This window comes from Alexandromys fortis, unplaced genomic scaffold (assembly GCF_014885135.2).
Source record: "Alexandromys fortis isolate MF-2015 unplaced genomic scaffold, M_Fortis_MF-2015_v1.1 scaffold_36, whole genome shotgun sequence".
NCBI lineage: Eukaryota > Metazoa > Chordata > Mammalia > Rodentia > Cricetidae > Alexandromys > Alexandromys fortis.
This window is the reverse complement of record NW_026067915.1, coordinates 9,702,844-9,722,859: the sequence shown is the minus strand read 5'-3', so window position 1 is coordinate 9,722,859 and position 20,016 is coordinate 9,702,844. Positions and strand designations below refer to the sequence as shown.

The 20,016-nt window shown below is 48.1% G+C and overlaps 2 protein-coding genes and 1 long non-coding RNA gene across 6 annotated transcripts in view; all 3 read right to left on the bottom strand.

The window, feature by feature from the left end:
- Positions 1-3,792: 3,792 nt before the first annotated feature.
- On the bottom strand, positions 3,793-6,640 carry LOC126499942 (uncharacterized). The gene is made up of 3 exons (XR_007591212.1): positions 6,253-6,640; positions 5,532-5,756; positions 3,793-5,444 (listed from the first exon to the last, which is right to left on the bottom strand). It is a non-coding gene; the product is annotated as an uncharacterized lncRNA (long non-coding RNA).
- Positions 6,641-15,589: 8,949 nt separating this feature from the next.
- On the bottom strand, positions 15,590-18,084 carry Tmem89 (transmembrane protein 89). Its single transcript, XM_050139590.1, has 2 exons — positions 16,164-18,084; positions 15,590-15,778 (listed from the first exon to the last, which is right to left on the bottom strand). The coding sequence occupies exons 1-2, from the start codon at positions 16,701-16,703 to the stop codon at positions 15,590-15,592; spliced, it is 729 nt and encodes a 242-aa protein (XP_049995547.1). The 5' UTR covers positions 16,704-18,084.
- Positions 18,085-18,184: 100 nt separating this feature from the next.
- Positions 18,185-20,016, bottom strand: part of LOC126500005 (cadherin EGF LAG seven-pass G-type receptor 3) — a 37,902-nt gene continuing 36,070 nt past the window's right edge. For all 4 annotated transcript variants that reach the window (XM_050139588.1, XM_050139587.1, XM_050139585.1 and 1 more), the window contains 4 exons: positions 19,727-19,903; positions 19,530-19,584; positions 18,705-18,841; positions 18,185-18,454 (listed from right to left, as the gene is read on the bottom strand). In XM_050139588.1, the coding sequence (XP_049995545.1) occupies positions 18,440-18,454; positions 18,705-18,841; positions 19,530-19,584; positions 19,727-19,903 (384 nt within the window). In that variant the 3' untranslated portion in view covers positions 18,185-18,439. The remainder of the gene's footprint in view (positions 18,455-18,704; positions 18,842-19,529; positions 19,585-19,726; positions 19,904-20,016) is intronic.

The window sequence follows — 20,016 nt, the reverse complement described above, 5'->3', positions numbered from 1 at the left end:
CTTCTGTGTTTTTTTTTTTTTTTTTTTTTTTTTTTTGCCATCCCAGACTTTAATGTGACCATTTATAAGACTTTCAGTTACATGCTGTAATGAAAATGGAGTGTGCTGTTTGGAAGCCTGTGCGGTGCAACCAAAAATAATGACCAACCTGACCTTACTTCGCAAGTCCTCCTGAGACCTTAAACCCTGAGCGGTAAACCAGATGGCCCTCCTACTCAGTTCTGTCTGTGTGCCTTACAGAGCTTCAGAAGTTGCATCTTCCTAATGAGAAGACATTTCAATATAAATAGAAAGACATTTACCAGACCCTTTTCCACCAGAATGTCTCTTTGCAGTGGTTTAGAATCTGAATATTTGACAATTCTTGTATTATCACATCAGTAGATCTCATGGGTGTTGTTTTAGAGGTTTGCTTTTTTGTTTTTAATGTAGAAAGGGTTTGTCTGCCTAATAGACGATTCTGAATCCCCTGGAACTAGAGTTGTAGACAGTTGTGGACTATCGTGCTGGGAACTGTACCTGGGTCCTCTCCCAGAGCTGCAAATGTTCTTGACCACTAAGCCATCTATCTCTCCAGCCTCTTGTGGGCTTTTGTTTTTTAAAAGATTTACTTTTAAATCTTTTATGGGTATTGAGTGTATTGCCTATTTCCTATGTGTATGTACATGTACCACGTGTGTGGCTGGTGCTCTCAGAGGCCAGAAGAGGGAATCGGATCCTCTGGGACTTGAGTTATAGATGGTTATGAGCTGTTGTGTGGGTGATGGGAATGGGACCCAGATCCTATGCGAGAGCAGTAAATGTTCTTAACTTCTGATCCAACTCTCCAGCCCCAGTTTTGTTTTGTTTTTTTTTTTAATTCATTACTGGTCCAGTGAGATGGGTAAAGATTCTTGCTGCTAAGCCTGACCACCCAGATTCAATCCCTGGAAGTCATATTGGTGGAAGGAGAGAACTAACTCCATGAACCCCTCAGACCCCGACATGCACATAGATTCTTAAGTGAACACACAAATAAATAGATAAAAATTTAAAACATAATTATTTGCCAGAATGGAACATGGTTTAATGATAGTTCATACAAGATCCTGCGCTCCTTCCCCAGTATCACATAAGAAAACTGGGTTTTGTTTGTTTTTGTTGTTTGTTTGTTTGTCTGAGACAGGGTCTCAGCTGGGCACAGTGGTGCACACTTTTAATCCCAACACTTGGGAGACAGAGGCAGGAGGATCTCTGTGGGTTCAAGGCTAGCCTGGTCGACCTAGAGTTCCAGAGTCCTGTCTCAGGGGAGGGAGAGGGAGGGAGATAAAATGTCACTATGGATCCCTGGCTGGCCTGGAACTTGCTATATGTATATATAGACCAGGCTTTCCTTAGACTCACAGAGATCCACTTGCCCTTGCCTCTAGAGTGCTGAGATTAAAGGCCTGGCTACCATGCTGGCTAAAGTAAACAATAATTGTAATTATTTGTCATTCTATGAGAACAAACCTCCTTTGTGTTCAGTACTCCTTCCCATCAGGATTCCCACGCCTGTGTGATCTTTACCTTGTAGCTGGATCATGTGTTGGAAGAATAAACAGCTAGAAAATACTTCAGAGTCAAACATACTCTTGGCCTTAGGACTGTCTCCCTCATTCAGACTTCTGCGCCATGAGAACAGAGTGGAGGATGAAGCCAAGACTCAGCTGAAGCCCAAAACCAGAGAGCTGAGGCAGGGCCTGGGTGAGCTGGCTTGTCACCCTAGATGCTTCGGGACAGACACAAGGAATGCCAGAGGCCTGGGATGCTGGTAAAATTTGTCTCAGCCAATCTGGGACTTGTACCACCTCCTCACTGCCAATGTGTGAGAGCCCTGCCTTGCTTGCAAGTGAAAAAAATTCCTGTTGGTTCTCTGCCCTGGACCTATGGCATTCGGGAGTTCAGTTCTCATTGGTGGCCAAGCACAACAGGTGCAACAAACCATTCCCTTTACTGTCTCAGCTGAAGACTTAAAAAAAATCAGACAAATAGATTTCTTGAGTGACCAGTATGTGGACTATCATAATAATGATAAGAGCTTTCCAGAAATATGAAAACAGAACGTTACTCAGATCCCAGTCACGGAGAAGCATCTTAACACCAGACTCATGGGAGGACTATGAAATGCCCAAGTCCAGAGGGCATGAGCAGGTTCTCCCAGAGGTGGGGCATGAATTGACTGTGAAAATGGATCAGTAGCAAATTGGCTGTGCTTCAGATTGTCTTTGGAGAAAACTGGCTCCAGTGAGACTCTCCACAGACACTGCCTTCCTTCTCCTCTAGCTACTCTGCCTGTCAGCTTGCTGGGGGATTCCTACCTCCTGCCCTGTTGGCTGGGGTTACACACGGCCCTCCAGGCCCACCCAGATGTTACTCAGATGCTCTGGATCTACACTCTACCTGAACTTCTGTCCCACTTGGAGCAAGGCTGGCAGGTGGTGGTGCAAGTCTAGATCCACTGAGACAGCTTTTACCAGCGCTTCTGGCCTCCAGCATTTTTTCCCTGAAGCATCTTGAGGGACAAGCCAAGTTACTTGGGGCTCTGCCCCATCTCTTCTGTTTTGTGCCTCTTTTTTCTTTACCCCCATCTGTTTTCTTTCCTATAATTTGGTTGAATTAATTGACTTATTTTTAATGACCTGAATGCATACATTATGTGTATGTTTGTGCACACGAGTACAGCTGCCCTCAGGGTAGTGGAGCCCCTGAAGTTGTAGTGAGCAGTTGTGAACCACCCAATGTGGTGCTGGGAACCAAACTCAGGTCCTGTGTAAGAGTAGTACTCTCTCTCTCTCTCTGTCACATACACACACACACACACACATACACACTCTCACACGCGCACACACACTCTTTCACACACACTCTCACACACATACACACACTCTCTCTCACACACACACTCTCTCTCTCACACACACACACTTGTTTCACACAGGATCTTTTTGTTTTGTTTAGTTTTTTAAGACAGGGTTTCTCTGTGTTGCCTTGGCTGACCTGGAACTTGCTCTGTAGACCAGGCTGGCCTCAAATCACAAAGATCTGCCTGCCTCTGCCTCCTGAGTGCTGGGATTAAAGGCGTGTGCCACTACCAACTAGCTATACAGGATCTTGAAAAGCAGCTGAGGCTTTCTCCAAATTCACAATACTACTGCTTCAGCCTCCTAAAGGCAGGGATTACAGGTGTGAACCACCAGCTCATCTGTACAGGAAACATTTCCGGGTATCAGCTGCAGTCTGGTCTATGTGAGTCCCTGATGAAAGAAGAAAGGAAGGAAAAAAGGAAGGAAAGAAGGAAGGAAGGAAGGAAGAGAAACAGAGAGAGGGAGAGAAATGAGAGGGAAAGAGGGTTGCTGAGGTCATAGCTCAGCTGGAGAGTGCTTACCAAGCAGATGAGAGACTAGGTTTGTTCTCCAACACAGGAAGAAAAGAAGCCTGGTGGTGGTGGTGGAGAGGCAGGTGGATCTCTGAGTTAAAGGCCAGCCTGGTCTATAGAGCTGCTTCCAGGGAAGCCAGGGCTACACAGAGAAAGCCTGTCTAGAGAAAAAACAAACAAACAAAAAAAAAAAAAACAAAGAAAAAAAAAACAGAGCCTCCTATATACTAAGCAGGCACTCAACCACTGAGCCTCACCATACATACATGGCCAAGACCACACAGCTGAGAAGGATCAGCCCAGTGCTCTATTCTGTTAAATCTGAGGCACTAGGGCCGGGCGGTGGTGGCGCACACCTTTAATCCCAGCACTCGGGAGGCAGAGGCAGNAAAAAAAAAAAAAACAAAAAAAAAATTAAAAAGAAGAGGAGGAGAAAAGATGGAAAGAAATTGAAAGCCAAAAAAAAAAACCTCACAGAGGGGCACCTTCAAGGTTCTCAAAGCCTAGCACTGCAGGCACAGATGTTCTCGGAGAGAGGAGGGAGCGACGATGGAAGGGCCTATGGACAGGGGCCTCTTGCCTCAGGTGATAGTCACTCAATAACTGTGTTTCTATTGTGAAAACTCACCAGGCTAGAGGCTTCTAAGTGGCATCAGTGCTTTTGTGTTACATTCTGTTTAACACAGACTTCGGGCCTAAAGAGCCTGGGGAGACAGCTCAGCAGCTGAACACAGGGATGAACACAGGGAGGACAGGAGTTCAAGTCAGAGTTCGGATCCCTAGAGCCTGAGTAACAGCTGGGTGGACATGGAGGGTCATCTGTAACCCCAGCTCACAGGGGTGGAAGTCAAGGAATCCCCTGCAAGCTGTCAGCCGGACTAGCTGAAAAGGTAAGCTCCAGATTTACCAAAACGTCCTGCCTCCATGTTATATAAGGAAGTGAGCAGTCAGGGAGGTCACCTGACCCCTTCCTCTGGCCTCCAATTTAAGGTACATGTATGTGCATACACACACATAAATCTGCATAGACACATGTAAACATACATGCACACATGCTCATAGAGGAGGGTATGTGTTTGGGCCCAGCCCTGGTGAGGCAGAGGCAAGCAAACTGATGTAAGTTCAAGGCCAACCTGGTCTACACAGTGAGTCCCATGACACAATTAGGACACTGGCGCAGGGTGTGGTGGTGCACGCCTTTAATCCCAGCACTTGGGAGGCAGAAGCAGGCGGATCTCTGTGAGTTCGAGACCAGCCTGGTCTAGTTCCAGGACAGGCTCCAAAACCACAGAGAAACCCTGTCTCGAAAAACCAAAAAAAAAAAAAAAAAACAAAGCTAGGAGTTATCCTTGGTTCTTCATCTTTATAATCTACGCTTAGTCCTTCAGAAAATCCTCTTCCAATCTGTAGAATAATTTTATCTACTTATTTTTTTTTTTGAGACAAGGTTTCAAAAAAGGTTACCTTACTGTCTGTAACTGGGGTCCCATGGGTCCTGATCACCTCCTCTGACCTTTCCGGGAATCAGGTATGAAAACAGTGCGTAGACAATAATAATAAATATAAAAGAAAAGCTCATTCCCGAAAAGAACGTGGTAATTGCTGTGAGGGTGATTACCCGCTTTCTGAATGGATTTGCTGCCAGGAATGCATGTCTGATTCTGTAACCTGCTCAAAACTCTGTGGGGCAGAAGAGTTGGCTCAGCACTTAAGAGCACTTGCTGCTCTTGCAGAGGACCTGGGTTTGATTCCTAGTACCCATAAGGTAGCTCACAACCATCTGTAACTCCAGGTCCAGGGGATCCAATCTTCTTCTGGCCTCTCTGGGCACCAGACACACACATGGTACACAGATATCCATATAGACAAAACAAACATACATATAAAATAAAATAAACACATCTTACTTTTAAAAGCCCACCACTAATCTGGGCAAGGTGGCAAACACCTTTAATCCCAGTAGAGACAGGCAGATCTCTGAGTTCAAGGCCAGCTTGGTCTACAGAGTGAGTTCCAGGACAGCCAGGGCTACACAGAGAAACCTTATCTTGAAAAACAAAAACAAACAAATTTAAAAATAAATATATAAAAAGCCCATAGTTGAGAAAGTTACAGGCCTTAGGGGAAAACTTACTATTTGTGTTTTGTTAAATAGGTATGTCGTCAAACGACCTTGTAAAATGTTGGTATTTATGCCCTTAGACTGGTGATGCTCTCGGCCTTAGTCAGAGAAACTTCTGTCTGCAGTGGGTAGCAGTTGATGCAGAGGTTCATAAAGGTCAGAGATGACGAGGATAAGTGACAGTCGAAGGTTTCGCCCTAAAGGAGACATCTCCATCACCACGGCCCTCGGAACACCCTGGGAGAGGGGACAGAAAGACAGAGCAGGGGTAGGGATTTAGCCCAGTGGGAGAGCACTTGCATGGCCAGTGCCAGGCCTTGGGTTTGGTCCTCAGCTGGGGGATGGGGGTGAGGAGAGTAGGAGTAGGCAAATAACAAACAGCCGGGTTCATGCCCTTATTCCCAGTGCTGGAGAGTCAAGGGCAGGTGGAGCTCTGTGAGTTCATAGTCAGCTCCACATAGTAAGTTCCAGGACAGCCAGGGCTATGTAGTGCCTGGGGGTGGGGGGGTGGGGGGCAGAAGGAGGATGGGAAACAGTGTTGTATGGAGCGGCGGCCCCGCTTCCCGCCACCCCGCTCCAGCCACTGGCTAGTTTTACCCAAAATAATTTCATGGAAACTGTATTTTTTTAAACACTGTCTCGTCCATTAGTTTTAGCCTCTTATTGGCTAACTCTTACATCTCGATTAACCCATTTTTAATAATCTGTGTAGTGCCATGAGGTGGTGGCTTACCAGAAAGGATCTTAACCTGCGTCCATCTTGGAGAGGAGAGCTATAGCATCTGCCTGGAGAGGAAAGGCATGGCGTCTGTGTCGGGTGGGAGAATCATGGCGATTGACTGACTTGGCTTATTTCTCCCAGCATTCTGTCTGTCTACTTCGCCTACCTAATTTTCTGTCCTATTAAAGGGCCAAGGCAGTTTCTTTATTAACCAATGAAATCAACACAAAACAGAAGACTCTCCCACCTCAAAACAGTGTTGTGAGCCACTATTCTCTGGACATGGCATGGCTGTTACAATCATGAACTCACAGCATCTGTGGCTACCTGAGCACACACAAACACACACACACACTTGTGCAATACACTTATGCAAACACACACACACAAATAAAATGTATACTTTCTTTTGAGACAGGGTCTTTTTATGTGTCTCTGGCTGTCCTGAACTTGCTAGATAGACTAGGCTAGCCTTGACCTCAGAGATAGCTTTGATCCCCTAGTGCTAGGATTGAAGGTGTGCACCACAAGGCCTGGCAGTAAAATCTTAAAAAGAAGGGAGCCCCTCTAATCCTAAATGGTCAAATCAAAACATACCTGCACACGAGTGACACTAACTAGGTTCATCAGGTTGTATTTGTGTGTGTCTGACAATAACAGCTAAAGAGATTGTGATGGGCGGGGGGCACAGGAGGAACTGGAGGGGGAGAGGAGGGCATGGTGTAAAAACAGGACTCATGTATGAAATTCTCAAAAAAAAAGTTAAAAATAAAATCACAGGTGTGGTAGCACACACACACTTTTAATTCCAGACATGGGGGGCAGAAGCAGGCAGATCTCTGAGTTCAAGGCCAGCCTAGACTACAGAGTGAGTTCCAGGACAGCCAGGGCTACATAGAGACACCCTGTCTCAAAGAAGAAAATGAAATGAAATAAAGCGAAAGGTCACTAAACATCACGGGGAGATGAGAGGGAGGACGATGGGATAAAGGGAACCATAACACTTGGTACACGTCTCTGAAACCACCAGAGAAGCTGGTGAAATGAAAAGAATTGATTGACCCATGAAGGAAATGCTATTGCAAGTTGACATATAAGCAGCCAGCGGTCACGTGGCTGTGGCAGTGATTTGTCAGGTCTTTAGTGACTCATTAATTAATCTTCTGTCATTTATCGGTTGTAAAGAGTGAAGTGCAGTCAAGTGCTCCCACACACCCACTGCAACTGAATTCGGTAGCCGTTTCCTGACCAGACTTCCTTTCTCCACCTGCCTCTGAGGCCTGCTTCATCACCCTGCTCTCAAGCCAGGTGTGTGGCCTCGGCGCTCCTTCGGAAGGGCCTGGCATTCACCTTACTCTCTTTTTGGAGACAGGACCTCATGCAGTCCCGGCTGGCTACACAGGATAACGTCAAACTCCTGATCCTCCTGCTTCTGCCTCCCACGTGCTGGGATCACAGGCACAAGGCCCACTTTGGGCTCACATCAGCTTCACTCTTTGCTCAATAATTAATACATTCACCTGTTCTACATTTTTCTTTATTTTCAATTTTATTTTGTGAACAACACATTAAACTATCCAGGACAGGATTTTGCAGTCTCATTATTGGTGAGACATGCCCATAATTTGTTGGTATTAAATACCTCTACCATGTTGTGTAACCATCACCACTGTTTCCGAGAATTTTTCATTGTCCTCAACAGAAACTCTGACCCATTAAGCAATCACTCTTCATTTCTGCCCTGCAGATAACCCTGCTGCTGTGTATCTTTATGACCGCCTGTTCTGATGCCTCACACAGCGGAATCATACGGTATTCGCCCTTTCATGTTAATGCACTTGGTTCAGCATAATGGGCTCAAAGGTTTGCCCATGTTGTAACATGCACAGGCATTTTCATTCCTCACTGGTGTGCTGGTGCAGGCCAAGGATCTCGGTACTCGCGAGGCTGAGGCAGAAGGCTCACCGAAAGTTTGAAGCTAGCTGGGCTGCATATTGAGTTCAGGGCCAGTCAGCGCTACTGAGTGAGACAGGGTCTCAAAAAAACAAATAGGGGCTGGGGATGTAGCAGGCTGCTTGCCTACCATTCGCAAAGCCCCGGGTTCAACCCCCAGTACCACATAAAGCTAAGGGTGGCAAGTACCGCTAATCCCCACATTTGAAAGGCGGAGGCTGGGAGGTCGCACATTTAAGCTCATCCTTAGTTAAGTCGTGAGTCCAAGGAAAAGCTGGGGGAAAACTTAGACCTGGACTCATAAGGTAAATAATGAATAAATAATGAAAATACCTGGATTCTTAGACAGACATGGGGTGCATGTCTTTAATTCCAGCACTGCGGAGGCAGAGGAAGCACGATTGTGGGTTTAGGGCTGGCCTGAGCTCCATAGTTAACGCTTTGTAGTAAAATCCACACAATAAGGGCCAGGCATGGTGATGCACACCTTCAATCACAGCCCTCAGAAGGTGGAGGAAGCTGAATCTCTGGGAGTTCAAGGCCAGCCTGGTCTACATAGCCAATTCCTGGCCAGCCAGAGCTACACAGTGAGACTCTGTCTCAAAGCAAACAAACAATAACAAATATATTACTTACATACATATATGTATATCACAAAAAAGCTTTCCATCATGACTCTTTTGTAGGACAGTGTCGGGAAGTCAAACTTAGGACAAGCACCTACGTTAAGCAAACACTCTGCTACTGAGTACACATCCAGCCCAGTCATGGGACGGTTTAAGTAGCATGAATTGCATTCATAACGTTGCATAATCACCACCCTTTTCTGTTTCTAAAGTGTTTGCATCATCCCAGACAGAGCCTCCAGCCACTAAGTAACTTCTCATCTTCTCCTCCTTCTAGTCTCTGGGCACCCCTAGTGTACTTTCTCTCTCTAGGTGCCTCTGATGAGAGCAATGCTACAATTCTTGTCTTTCTGTATCTGGCTAACTGAAATCACCAAATTATCTTCAAGGTTCATCTGCTTTGTACCGTGTATCAGAAATTCAGTATGGGGTGTGGAGCATGGCTTGCAGGTTAAAAGTGCATGTTCAAGTGCGTACACATCAGAGTACAACTGTCAATAGTTGGTTCTCTCTTTCTGCCTTGTGGGCTCCTGGGATCAAGCTCATGCAGTCAGACTGAGCAGCAAAAGCTTTTGTCCTCTGGGCCATGCTGCAGAACCCTTTCCTTTCTCAGCGTTTTGAAATGTACCATTTGATTTCCCTTTTTTTTTTTTTTTTTTTTTTTTTTTTTACCATTTGATTTATATTTTCTTGGTGGCTCTCACCCACACTGTATGTGCTCGTGTACGTACAGGTGGACCTGAAGCAGCTGATATTGAGAGTGGTCCTCGATCACTCTTTCCTCTCCGTTGAGTCCAAAGCTCACCTCATTACAGCTAGCCAACTTGCTCTGAGCATCCCCAGCCTCTGCCTTCACCATGCTGGAATCAGGTGGGCTCCCTTGCTCACCCAGAAGTTGTATGGGTTCTGAGGGTGTAAACTCTGGTTTTCACACCAGTGCTTCATTCACAGACCCATCCCCCCACTTCACCAGCTTCCTGCTGGTTTTCTGTGTTTGTTTATTTGGTTTGGTTGAGGTAGGCGCTCACTACACAGCCTTGACTGGCCTAGAACTGGCTGTGTTAATCAAGTTGGCCTTGAACTTGTGATTCTCTTGCTTCTCACTCTAAGGTGCTAGGATTACAAAACACCCAGTCACCCCTCTTTAAAGTATCTATTTTATTTTTTATTTATTTAATTTATTTAGCTGTTTAATTTTTTTTTTTCCAAGACAGGGTTTCTCTGTTTAGCCCTGGCTGTCCTGGAACTTACTTTGTAGAACAGGCTGGCCTCAAACTCAGAACTGGTGGAGGTTGTGTGTACAAGTGAGTGCAGGTGCCGGATAAGTCCAGAAAAGTGTGCTAGGTGCCCCAGAGCTGGAGTTACTGGCTACTGTGAGCTGCCTGATATGGGTGTTGGGAACCTAACTCGGGTCTATGAGAGTAGTATGTGCTGTTAACCACTGAGTTATTATTCCAGCCTGTACCCTGCCCCCTCCTAAGAGTTTGAATTCTGATTATCAATATCCTCAGAACTGGCATCCTGAATATCAGGTGTAATGCTGCCAATCCTTAAGGGGTACTGGATTGTGTGGCTTTCCAGATACTGGCATTGTAGGTGTGAGCCAACAGCCCTGTCCCGGGCTCTTTCCAAAGTGCATGCTCTCTATTGTGCATGCCCACTGAAATTGCTGCTCCATTGTTTCTGAGGTCAGTCAACGACCTGGAAAAAAGCCTGCTTTACCTGGCTGACGTGGAAGCGGATGGGAAAGAAGTATTGTGTCTTTAAATTCCCTGCACCTGGGAAGCCCCTTCAGTTTATGGGGTGGAGCTGGGGCGAGACTTGGAGACAGCTGAGAGTTACTGAAATTTACCAGCTTCGTTACACTCTCCTGGATGTTACAGTGTTCACTGAGACAGCAGGACCCAAAGAAGTTGCTGTGGGCAGGTCTTGCTGACTTGAGACGCAGAGGGATGGATTCCAGTGCTTCCTAACCCTCCATCTGTTGAAAGGGGCTGCTAGCTCATCCCAGTCGCCCAGAACCGAAATAATCACACAGAAACTGTATTAATTAAATCACTGTTTGGCCCATTAGCTCTAGCTTCTTACTGGCTAACTCTTACATCTTAATTTAACCCATTTCTATTAATCTGTGTATCACCACGTGGCTGTGGCTTACCGGGTAAAGTTCCAGGTGGGCATCTGTCTCCGGTGGGGCTAAATGGCTTCTCTCTACTCCACCCTTCTTTCTCCCAGCATTCAGTTCCATATTCCCCGACTACCTCTGCTCTGCCCTGCCATTGGCTCAAACCAGCTTGCTTTATTAACCAATCATATTCACAGCATGCAGAGGGCAATCCCACTTCATCTGTCCATTTGAGTGCTGTTTAGTTTTCTTTGGGATAGGGTCTAGTGTAGCCCAGGCTGATCTGGGTGGGATTCCCCTGTCCTAGGGAATAACCTTGGACTCCCAATCCTCCTGCCTCTGTCTTCTAAGTGCTGGGATCACAGGCATGCGCCATCACTGCCCGGCTCTGCCTCACATCTTAAGTGTGGAATTACAGGTGTGTGCACAGTAGAGAGCAAAGCTGGGGTGTGTGCACTTTCTGTAGGTGAGCAAGCAGTCTACCAACCCGGCCACGAGTCAAGATTTTATCTAGTGTTTGAAGACAATCTTGGCTTTCTCTATAATCTTCCTCAATATGAATTCTTAAATTTTGTTACATTCATATTTATTGTGTGTAGGTACACACATGTGTAGGGTTGGAGGACAGTTTGCAGGAGCCAGATCTCTCCTTCTCCCATGTAGGACTTGGGATGGGACTTAGGTCAGCAGGCTTGACAGCAAGTGCCTTTACCATGGCTAGCTCATCAGTCCCTTTCAGTGTTCCTTAGCCTTTATCCACTGCCTGATTCCAAAGCCCACAGTTTTAGAGCTTGTTGCAGCAGGACCTGATTCTTGGTATCTATAATCTTTTTTTTAATGATTTATTTATTTATTTATTTATTATGTATACAACATTCTGCCTCCATGTATGCCCGCACGCCAGAAGAGGTGCCAGATCTCATTACAGATGGTTGTGAGCCACCATGTGGTTGCTGGGAATCGAACTCAGGACCTTTGGAAGAGCAGGCAGTGCTCTTAACCACTGAGCCATCTCTCCAGCCCCAACATGAATGTCTTTGTGGGGCCATTTTTCTGCCTACCACACCCCCTCTAGGAGCCACTCCTTCCTGCTCCCCACAGTGCTTTCTTCCCCTCGGAATCAGAGCACCCTAGATCTGGCACAGGTTGAGATCTGGGTCTCCGCCGCTTGCTTGTCTCCCCTCCTCTGCCCACTCCACTCATCCTGAAGGTCCCAGACCACAGCTGGCCGTAGTCCCTGCCTCGGAGGAATTGTGTTTTCAAGTCTCTTTCGACAGCCGATGCACCTCAGCTTGTGAGCAGGCGAAGGAGGAGCCAGGTCTGTTGCACCCATGGAGTGCACACTCATACACACTCACACCCGCTCATACCTGCTCATACCGCTCATACCCACTCACACCTACTCATACAAGTTCATACTTGCTCATACTCGCTCATACATGCTCATACACACTCATACATGCTCATAGTTGCTCTCATACACGCTCATACATGCTCATACCCGCTCACACCCACTCATACCCGCTCACACCCGCTCATACTCGCTCACACCCATACACGCTCATACATGCTCATACCCACTCATACCCACTCATACATGCTCATACCCACTCACACCCGCTCATACATGCTCACACCCACTCACACCTGCTCATAACGCTCATACCCACTCATACACGCTCATACACACTCAAACATGCACATACCCGCTCACACCCATTTTGTAGGGCCAGCAAGCAGGTGAGCTCATCAAGCCCTACAGGATGCAGAGGGGACCTTGCAAGAGGCTGATGAAGCTTTATCTTCAATGTCCTTCACTCTCAGGCCTTGAGAAGGGCTCAAGGAACATGTCCACATGGATGTGTCATTGTGGAAAACCTGCAAAGTTAAGATAACCTAAGAACCGGCAAGACGGCTTATTGGGTATAGAGGCTTCCAATTAGGCCTGATGACCTGAGCTTGACCCCTGGAGAGAACCAACTTCTGCAAGCTGTTCTCTGTCACAAGTACCCATCATGGTAAACATTCGTAAGCTTGAGCGCACACACACACTCAAATCAACCTAACGTGTCCTGATTTTACTCAGGATCTCTGTCCTTTGCCCTCAGATTCCTCTGGAGCTGACATTCAAATGTCAGCTGGAGAACAATGGAGGAAATTACCCAACACTGACTGACCTCTGGCCTCCACACGAAATTTAACAACAATGCTACCAGCAACCCATGTGTAACATTTATGCAACACTGTCAATAATGAGTTAGGAGAAACAAAATAACTTTCCTAAACAATCAACAAAATATAAATTTCCATGTTAGAGAGAAGACTGGATTATTTTCCTAGTCTCCGTATGAAAAAATTCACCTCCTAAATTATAAATGGGTTATCCTATTTTTCAAAATATGCATTTTTAAAAAGATTTATTCCAGGGACTGGAGAGATGTCTCAGTGGTTAAGAGTGCTGGTTGAAGCTGGGCAGTGGTGGCACACACCTTTAATCCTAGCACTTGGGAGGCAGAGGCACATGAATCTTTGAGTTCGAGGACAGCCTGATCTACAGAGTGAGTTCCAGGGCTACACAGAGAAACCCTGTCTTGAAAAACCAATGCTGGTTAATCTTCCCGGGTTCAATTTCCAGTATCCATATGGTGGTTCACAACCATCTGTAACTCCAGTCCTAGAGGATCCAGCACCCTCTTCTAGCCTCTCTGGGTACCAGGTCTGCATGTGAAACACAGTAAGTGTGCAGGCAGAACACTCATACCCATAAAATAAAAACAGAAAACTTTTAATTTATTGTTGTTATTATTTTGTCCCTTTCTTTCTTTCCTTCCTTCCTTCCTTCCTTCCTTCCTTCCTTCCTTCCTTCCTTCCTTTCTTTTTCTTTTCTTTCTTTCTTCTTTCAAGATAGGGTCTCACTGTGTAGCTTGGGCTAACCTCAAACTCACTGTGGACCAAACTGGCTTTAAGTTCATAGAGATCCACCTGTCTCTGCCTCAGGCCTGCACTGGCATGCCTGGCTGGGATTTATTTTAGTTTTTCATGTGTATGTGTGTGGGTGGTTATGAACACGTGAGTGTGAATGACCTTACAGGCTGGAGGTAACAGATCCCCTGGAACTGGAGTTACAGTTGGTTGTCAGCCACCTGACAGACATGGGTGCTGGGAACTTACTTCAGGTCCTTCAGAGAACAGAACACACTCTTAATCACCAAGCCATCTCTCAAACTAAAATTTATTTACCTGTATTTGTGTGCGCATGTGTGTGTGTGTGCATATGTGTGTGTGTGTGTGTGTGTGTGTGTGTGTGACAGAGATAGAGAGAAGACATGAGCAGGCCAGTGTGGGCATAACACAGTGAACTTGTGGAGGTCTGAAGATAACTTTTTGGGAGTCAGTTTCTTGCCTTCCTTTTGAGGCAGGATCTTTCTTAATTCTGTCACATATTGTGTCCAGACCCATGTGATTCTGACAGGCTACTTTTCCTGCCTCTGTCTCTCACTTCACAGAAATGCTGGGATTTTATGAGTACTATTACATCTACAAGGCCAGCCTGGTCTACAGAGAGAGAGAGTTCCAGGACAGGTACCAAAGCTATAGAGAAACCTTGTCTTGAAAAATGCAAAAAAGAAAAAAAAAAGAGCTATGGCAGGAAAAACATTACAGGAATGTAACATGAAATTGCCATGAATGTTATTTTTTCTGGATTTACTATTACAATATTTGTCAGTTTAAGCCCCTTTTCTAGCCAGGTGTTGGGGCACAAACTGTAATACCTGCACCTGGAAAGAGGAAGCAGTGGGGGAGACACCAAGATCAAGTCCAACCAGGGCTGTATGGTTAGATTCTGTCTTGAAACACACACACACACACGCACACGCACACACGCAGACTCTTAAACTCGTGATTTTTCTCATGTTGTTTCTTCTCAAGAGATCAAAGCTGTGCATGCTAAGCACAGACTTGCCAGCTGAGCATCAGCCCTGGCCTTTCCTCATCATTTTGATTTTCTTCCGTGTCTCTTTGGTTTGTAATTGGGATTTTCTTTTCTAAAACATAGGACTCTATAAACACCTGTTCGCAGGGACCCCTTCAACCTGGATCACCAATGGAAGACAGAGGGAGGAAAGGAGTGAGGACCAACTCTCTCTTATTCCAGGGACCTTGAAGCTGCTTGGGCACCACAGCAATGTCTGAAGTTGCCACACAAATAAAGGCAGGTAGGGATACCTGACGGACCTAGGTTGGGGCTCTAGGGGCTGAGCTGGGAGTGAGGATAGGGTTAGAGTTGGGAGCTTGGGTAGGAGTCAAGGACCTAAGGAGCGGTGACCCTGGAGCAGTGACCTCTTGGGGAGAGGAGACTTGCAAAGGAGCTGGAGCCAAATGCTTTCTGCTGGGGGAGGGGGGTTGTTGACTCATCCACCTGCCTGAAATGGAAACAAGGGAGTGGACCTACCCCACTGAGAGGGCAGTTACGCCTGGGACCACCTGCCCATCCATCCTTGCACTGCGACTTCCGCCTGCTGCCGCTTCTAACAGTGGGAGGGGCTAGACAGTCCCACGGATGCACAGGCTGGTGCGCCTGCATAGGGCCCTGGGCCATTCCCCACCGCAGCTGACAACCAGAGAAAGAGGAGCATATATTGGATCACCCAGACTGGGTGGGGGTCCCTTTTATTTGAATTTGTTCCTGGGAAGCCAGGCGCTGTAGGTGGCCCTCAATGTGGAGCAGGATGGCATCCAGCATGTGGAGGACCCTGAGGACCAGGGTGCGGTCTGAGACAACGGCCGCCTGCCGTTTCCAGTGTCTGCAGGGACTGGGAGTCACCTGTGGGAGCTGAGGGTATAACAGCAGAGTAAGGATGGGAGGGGGCCAGGATGGACAGCAAAGCGGCTAAAGAGACGCGGGGCAGTGCCAACGAGGCGGGAGAGACAGGGCGATGGGAGCTACCAGGGGCTGCGTGGTCTTGGAGCCCATGAGGCTGAACGCAGGATGGGAGTATTAAATGGGGCACATGAGTCAGAGTACTGGCCCTGAGGAATGGCTGGGGATGGACTGGTTGTAGACTTGTTCCATAGAGATGCAAGGCTAGGACATAGGGGCGAGGACAAGGTCAGGCAGGAGGGCCCACAAGGCCCTAAGTCAGGTTGATAGGAGGACATGGGCCCATGGGGTGTGAGCAGAAGCAGGGATTATAAGGGACAGAAGGAGCTGTCCTCACCTGATCCTTAATGACCTGAGATCGCCACCGCTGTAACATCATATGGCCGATAGCCAGCATCATAGTGGTGGTGATCGTGATGCCAGCCACGGGGTAGATGCGACTTCCTCCCAGGGCCATCCAGTAACCAGGGCAGCCCAGACTGCTCCTGCAGCCATCCAGGCCATTTGGCTGGCAGCCCCATGGCTGCAAGTCCAGCCCCACTTGGTACCAGAGGGGCCGTGACCAGGCATGGCTAGGGACAGGCATCACCAGCAGGGACAGCGATGGCACTAAGAACAGCGAGTACAGCATGGCTGTGGCTACTGCAAGAGGCCGGAACCCGGGTACCTTGGCAACGGGCAAACACCCCTCCCCCAAGAGTAGGCCCCGCTGAGGCAGCAGGTTCCAGCTAGGCCCATAGCCTTTCAAAATACAGTTTGGCCGCATAATGAGACATGGGGGCAATAGTGCAGGTCTAGGGCCTGGGGCCCATCCTCCCAGGTGGACTAGGTATGATAGGAACACCTCTTCCATGCTGGCCTCCAACTCCCCTGTCATCCCCCAAATCTAAGCACCCCAATGCCTATGTTTTTAAGGTTCAACATCCTCTACTGGGCTAGCAACTGCCGGGCCGGTAAACCAGAGTGCAGGGGAGCTACCAGCAGCCTCCCATACCCAGTCCAGCTCTTCTCAGCGTTGTGCACAGCAAGGACTCACGGGTGTGGCTCCCTTGAAGGCCCCTGCTGGCTGCTGCCCCGCCTTACCCAGGCCTCCTGCCCTGCTGGCTGCTGCCCTTCCTCACCCAGGCCTCCCTCCCTGCTGGCTGCTGCCCTTCCTCACCCAGGCATCCCTTAATACTCTTCCTTGTTCAGGGAGTATGGTTTCCCTCCAGCGAAGTCTTCTTGAGGTTAGAGCGTCATGCACCGCCAGCACCACTCCCATGGCCTCCCCGGTGGTACGGTCCACTTTCTCTAACATGACCCCACATTCTTTCCTCTGGAGCCTTTCTGGCTACCTACCCAATCACCTTTAGTGTCCAGCTATAAAGAACACACCAGCTTCCTCCTAGCACCCAACCAAGGCCAGTCTGACAAGTTCTTGTGTCAAGACTGCCTCTGGCTCAACGTCTTCATTCAAACAATATCTGTCGATTGCCCAAGCCTGGGACCAGAATGCTGCCTGACAGAAGTCAAGCTCTGCCTTCCTGGGCTGAAGTTTTGGCGGGAGCCGAGCTGGCTTGTAAACACTACAGTGCCAGGCACAGGCAAATGCCATGATAAAAATAGAGACAGGCAAGGGTGCCTGGGATATTTGGAGGGCAGGGAGCCTTCATGTGCCGTTGGGAACTTGCCTGGGGCCTAATACTGAGCTTGGCACCTGGAGCACACCTGATGAATAGAGAAATTCATGTGTTCTGGGCAGGTGATGTGGGTACTACATTGTTCTCGACATTTCCACATGTCTGCTTGGTTAACTCAGCAGGCCACTCAGGAGGCTGGGCTTCCTCACCCATCTGAGGCCCAATGCCCCGTCCTTCTCCCCACAGGATCAGCGGCCTCACATGCTGTTGGTGTCTTATGCCGGAAATCAGCCAGTTCTTGGTCGATGGTGTCCAGCTGATCTCAAGGCTGAACTCTATGAGTAAACACTGACTTTTAAGTCCAGCAGCAGACCCTGAGAATGGCACTAGTGTTTATCTGAAAGCTCAGGGGTTCACTCTACATCCCCCAGAAGCACCAACTCTGCCTCTTATCAGGTTATCCTCGGGAATAGCTTAGTCCTGAGCTACAGCTCTGATTGCATTTATTTTTCCATTTAAAAGGGCGGTCTATGCGAAATGGAAGAGAACCTTGAGTCTGTAGAATCCCAGTCCAGTCTGGGCCCCGGAGCTGCCCTGCTCTGCATGATGCTCTCTGCCTGGCCCTGACCTTCCCGAGTCTTACCCCCAGCTCTGTCTACCGTAGTGTTTCTAAGACGGCTTGGGAGTCTGAGTTGAGGACGACGCACTAGCCACGCCCTGACCACACCACAGCAGGGCCTGACGTTGGACACACGCATTTATTCCCAGAGCTGTATGTAAATCCACATCAGCTCCCTCCCAGCACCCAGCCAAGGCCAGCCTGACTGCAATGCCCTGCCCCAAGCCTGTAGCACTGAACTCAGGGCATCCACGTGCTATATGTGCACAGACATGGACCGGAGTCCTGGGGGCACCTGGAGGGGACCCAGAGGCAGGAGTTTCATGAGGGTGACCTGTCACAACCTCTAGAGGTAGGCAATCTCCAGCAGCAAAGTCAGAGTTTGGTGGCCTGTGCGGGTGACAGAGGAAGTTTCAGTTAGTTTCCAAAGGACATATATGAAGCCCTGCTCCTAAGTCAGCACTCCTATACACACACACACACACACACACACACACACACACACACACGCACGAGGGGAGAGTAATGGGTTCAGTGTAGCCAGAGCCCTGGGCAATGGCATGGACTTTCTAGAGTTGGGGTCAGGGTGGGGATAAGCAACAGATTAACAAAACTGCTCAGTGGGCCAGAGTCAGCTTACCAAAACAGAGCTCTTAGGGCCAGGCTTCCGGTGGTGGAGGGCAAAGGTCACAGCGTCATGGACAGAGGCAAAAAGATGCTGCTTAGTGATAGAGTCATCGAAGAAGTGTCCAGCCTCAAGCTGGGTGACCACAGGACCTGTGGGCAAGGAGGAGATCCTGACACTCAGTACCATAGGAGACCCAGTCTCCAGGCACCCAAAGGATTCTCTGACCCCTGCTATCCGAGGCTACTTAGAGCTAGAAACCCAGTCACTTCTATATGTCTCTGTGTGTGTCTGTATGTCTATGTAAGTCTGTGTGTCTGTCTGTTTGTGAATATGTCTGTGTGTGTGTCTGTATGTCTATGTAAGTCTGTGTGTCTGTGTGTATGTCTATACGTCTATGTAAGTCTGTGTGTCTGTCTGTTTGTGAATACGTCTGTGTGTGTGTCTGTATGTCTATGTAAGTCTGTGTGTCTGTCTGTTTGTTTGTGTGTATGTCTGTGTATGTGTGTGTAGGGCTGTGTATGTTGAGGCTGGCTGACCAGCTAGCTCCTGGGAACCATCTGTCTCCACCCACCAAAGGCTAGCATTATAGGCATGCATAGACATGCCTGGCTTATTTTACATGGTTCTGCTGGATTTGAACTCAGGTCCTCATATGTGGGGAGCACTGAACCCTCTGAGCTCAGCACTTAACCCACTGAGTCATCTCCCTAGCCCTTCTCCTGACTCTTGACTCCTGGCTCCCAAGACCTGCAGTTTTCCTTGTGCCGTCTGACAAACCCTTGACCAGAAGAGTCCCACCCTCTGTCTGATCAGTATGACTATCCCCAGTCAACGCACTGTAACAGGCAGCGATGTACACTTCCACCTCGATCTCCCGGAAGTCATGGAAAATCTGCAGCAACAAAGAGGACTAGCTTCAGAGGGCAGCAGTTGGGCAAGATTTAGTGGAGGAGCTCAGAGGTCTTGGTTTGGGGGGCAAGTGATGTGGTCAGTGTGAAGGCTCAAGGGGTCCTAGCCCACCCACAGTTCCTTACGTTCTTCAGGGTCTTAATGCACACAGTGTCCACGAAGGAGAGAGTGCTCAGGTCTAGGATGAGGCTATGGAAGTCTGGCTGGGGTAGGCCAAGGGACTTCAGTGTGTTCACGGTTGGGGCCTTGACATCTTCTTGACTGCCGGTGACTGCATCCTCCAGCCCTTCCCTTTGGTGCACCTGCGGGGGATACAGATGTGCTAAAGGACCATCCCTGATAGAGCAAAGGCAGGGCATGCACATGGTATACAGCGACACACAGAGTCAGAGGGAAGCTATAAATGCATGTAAAA

Coding starts and splice junctions, on each gene's coding strand:
- Tmem89 (XM_050139590.1), bottom strand. CDS start 16,703: ATGACAGGGGAGTTGGAGGCCAGCATGGAAGAGGTGTTCCTATCATAC. Junction 15,779..16,163: donor CTCAGGTCATTAAGGATCAG/GTGAGGACAGCT, acceptor TTATACCCTCAG/CTCCCACAGGTGACTCCCAG.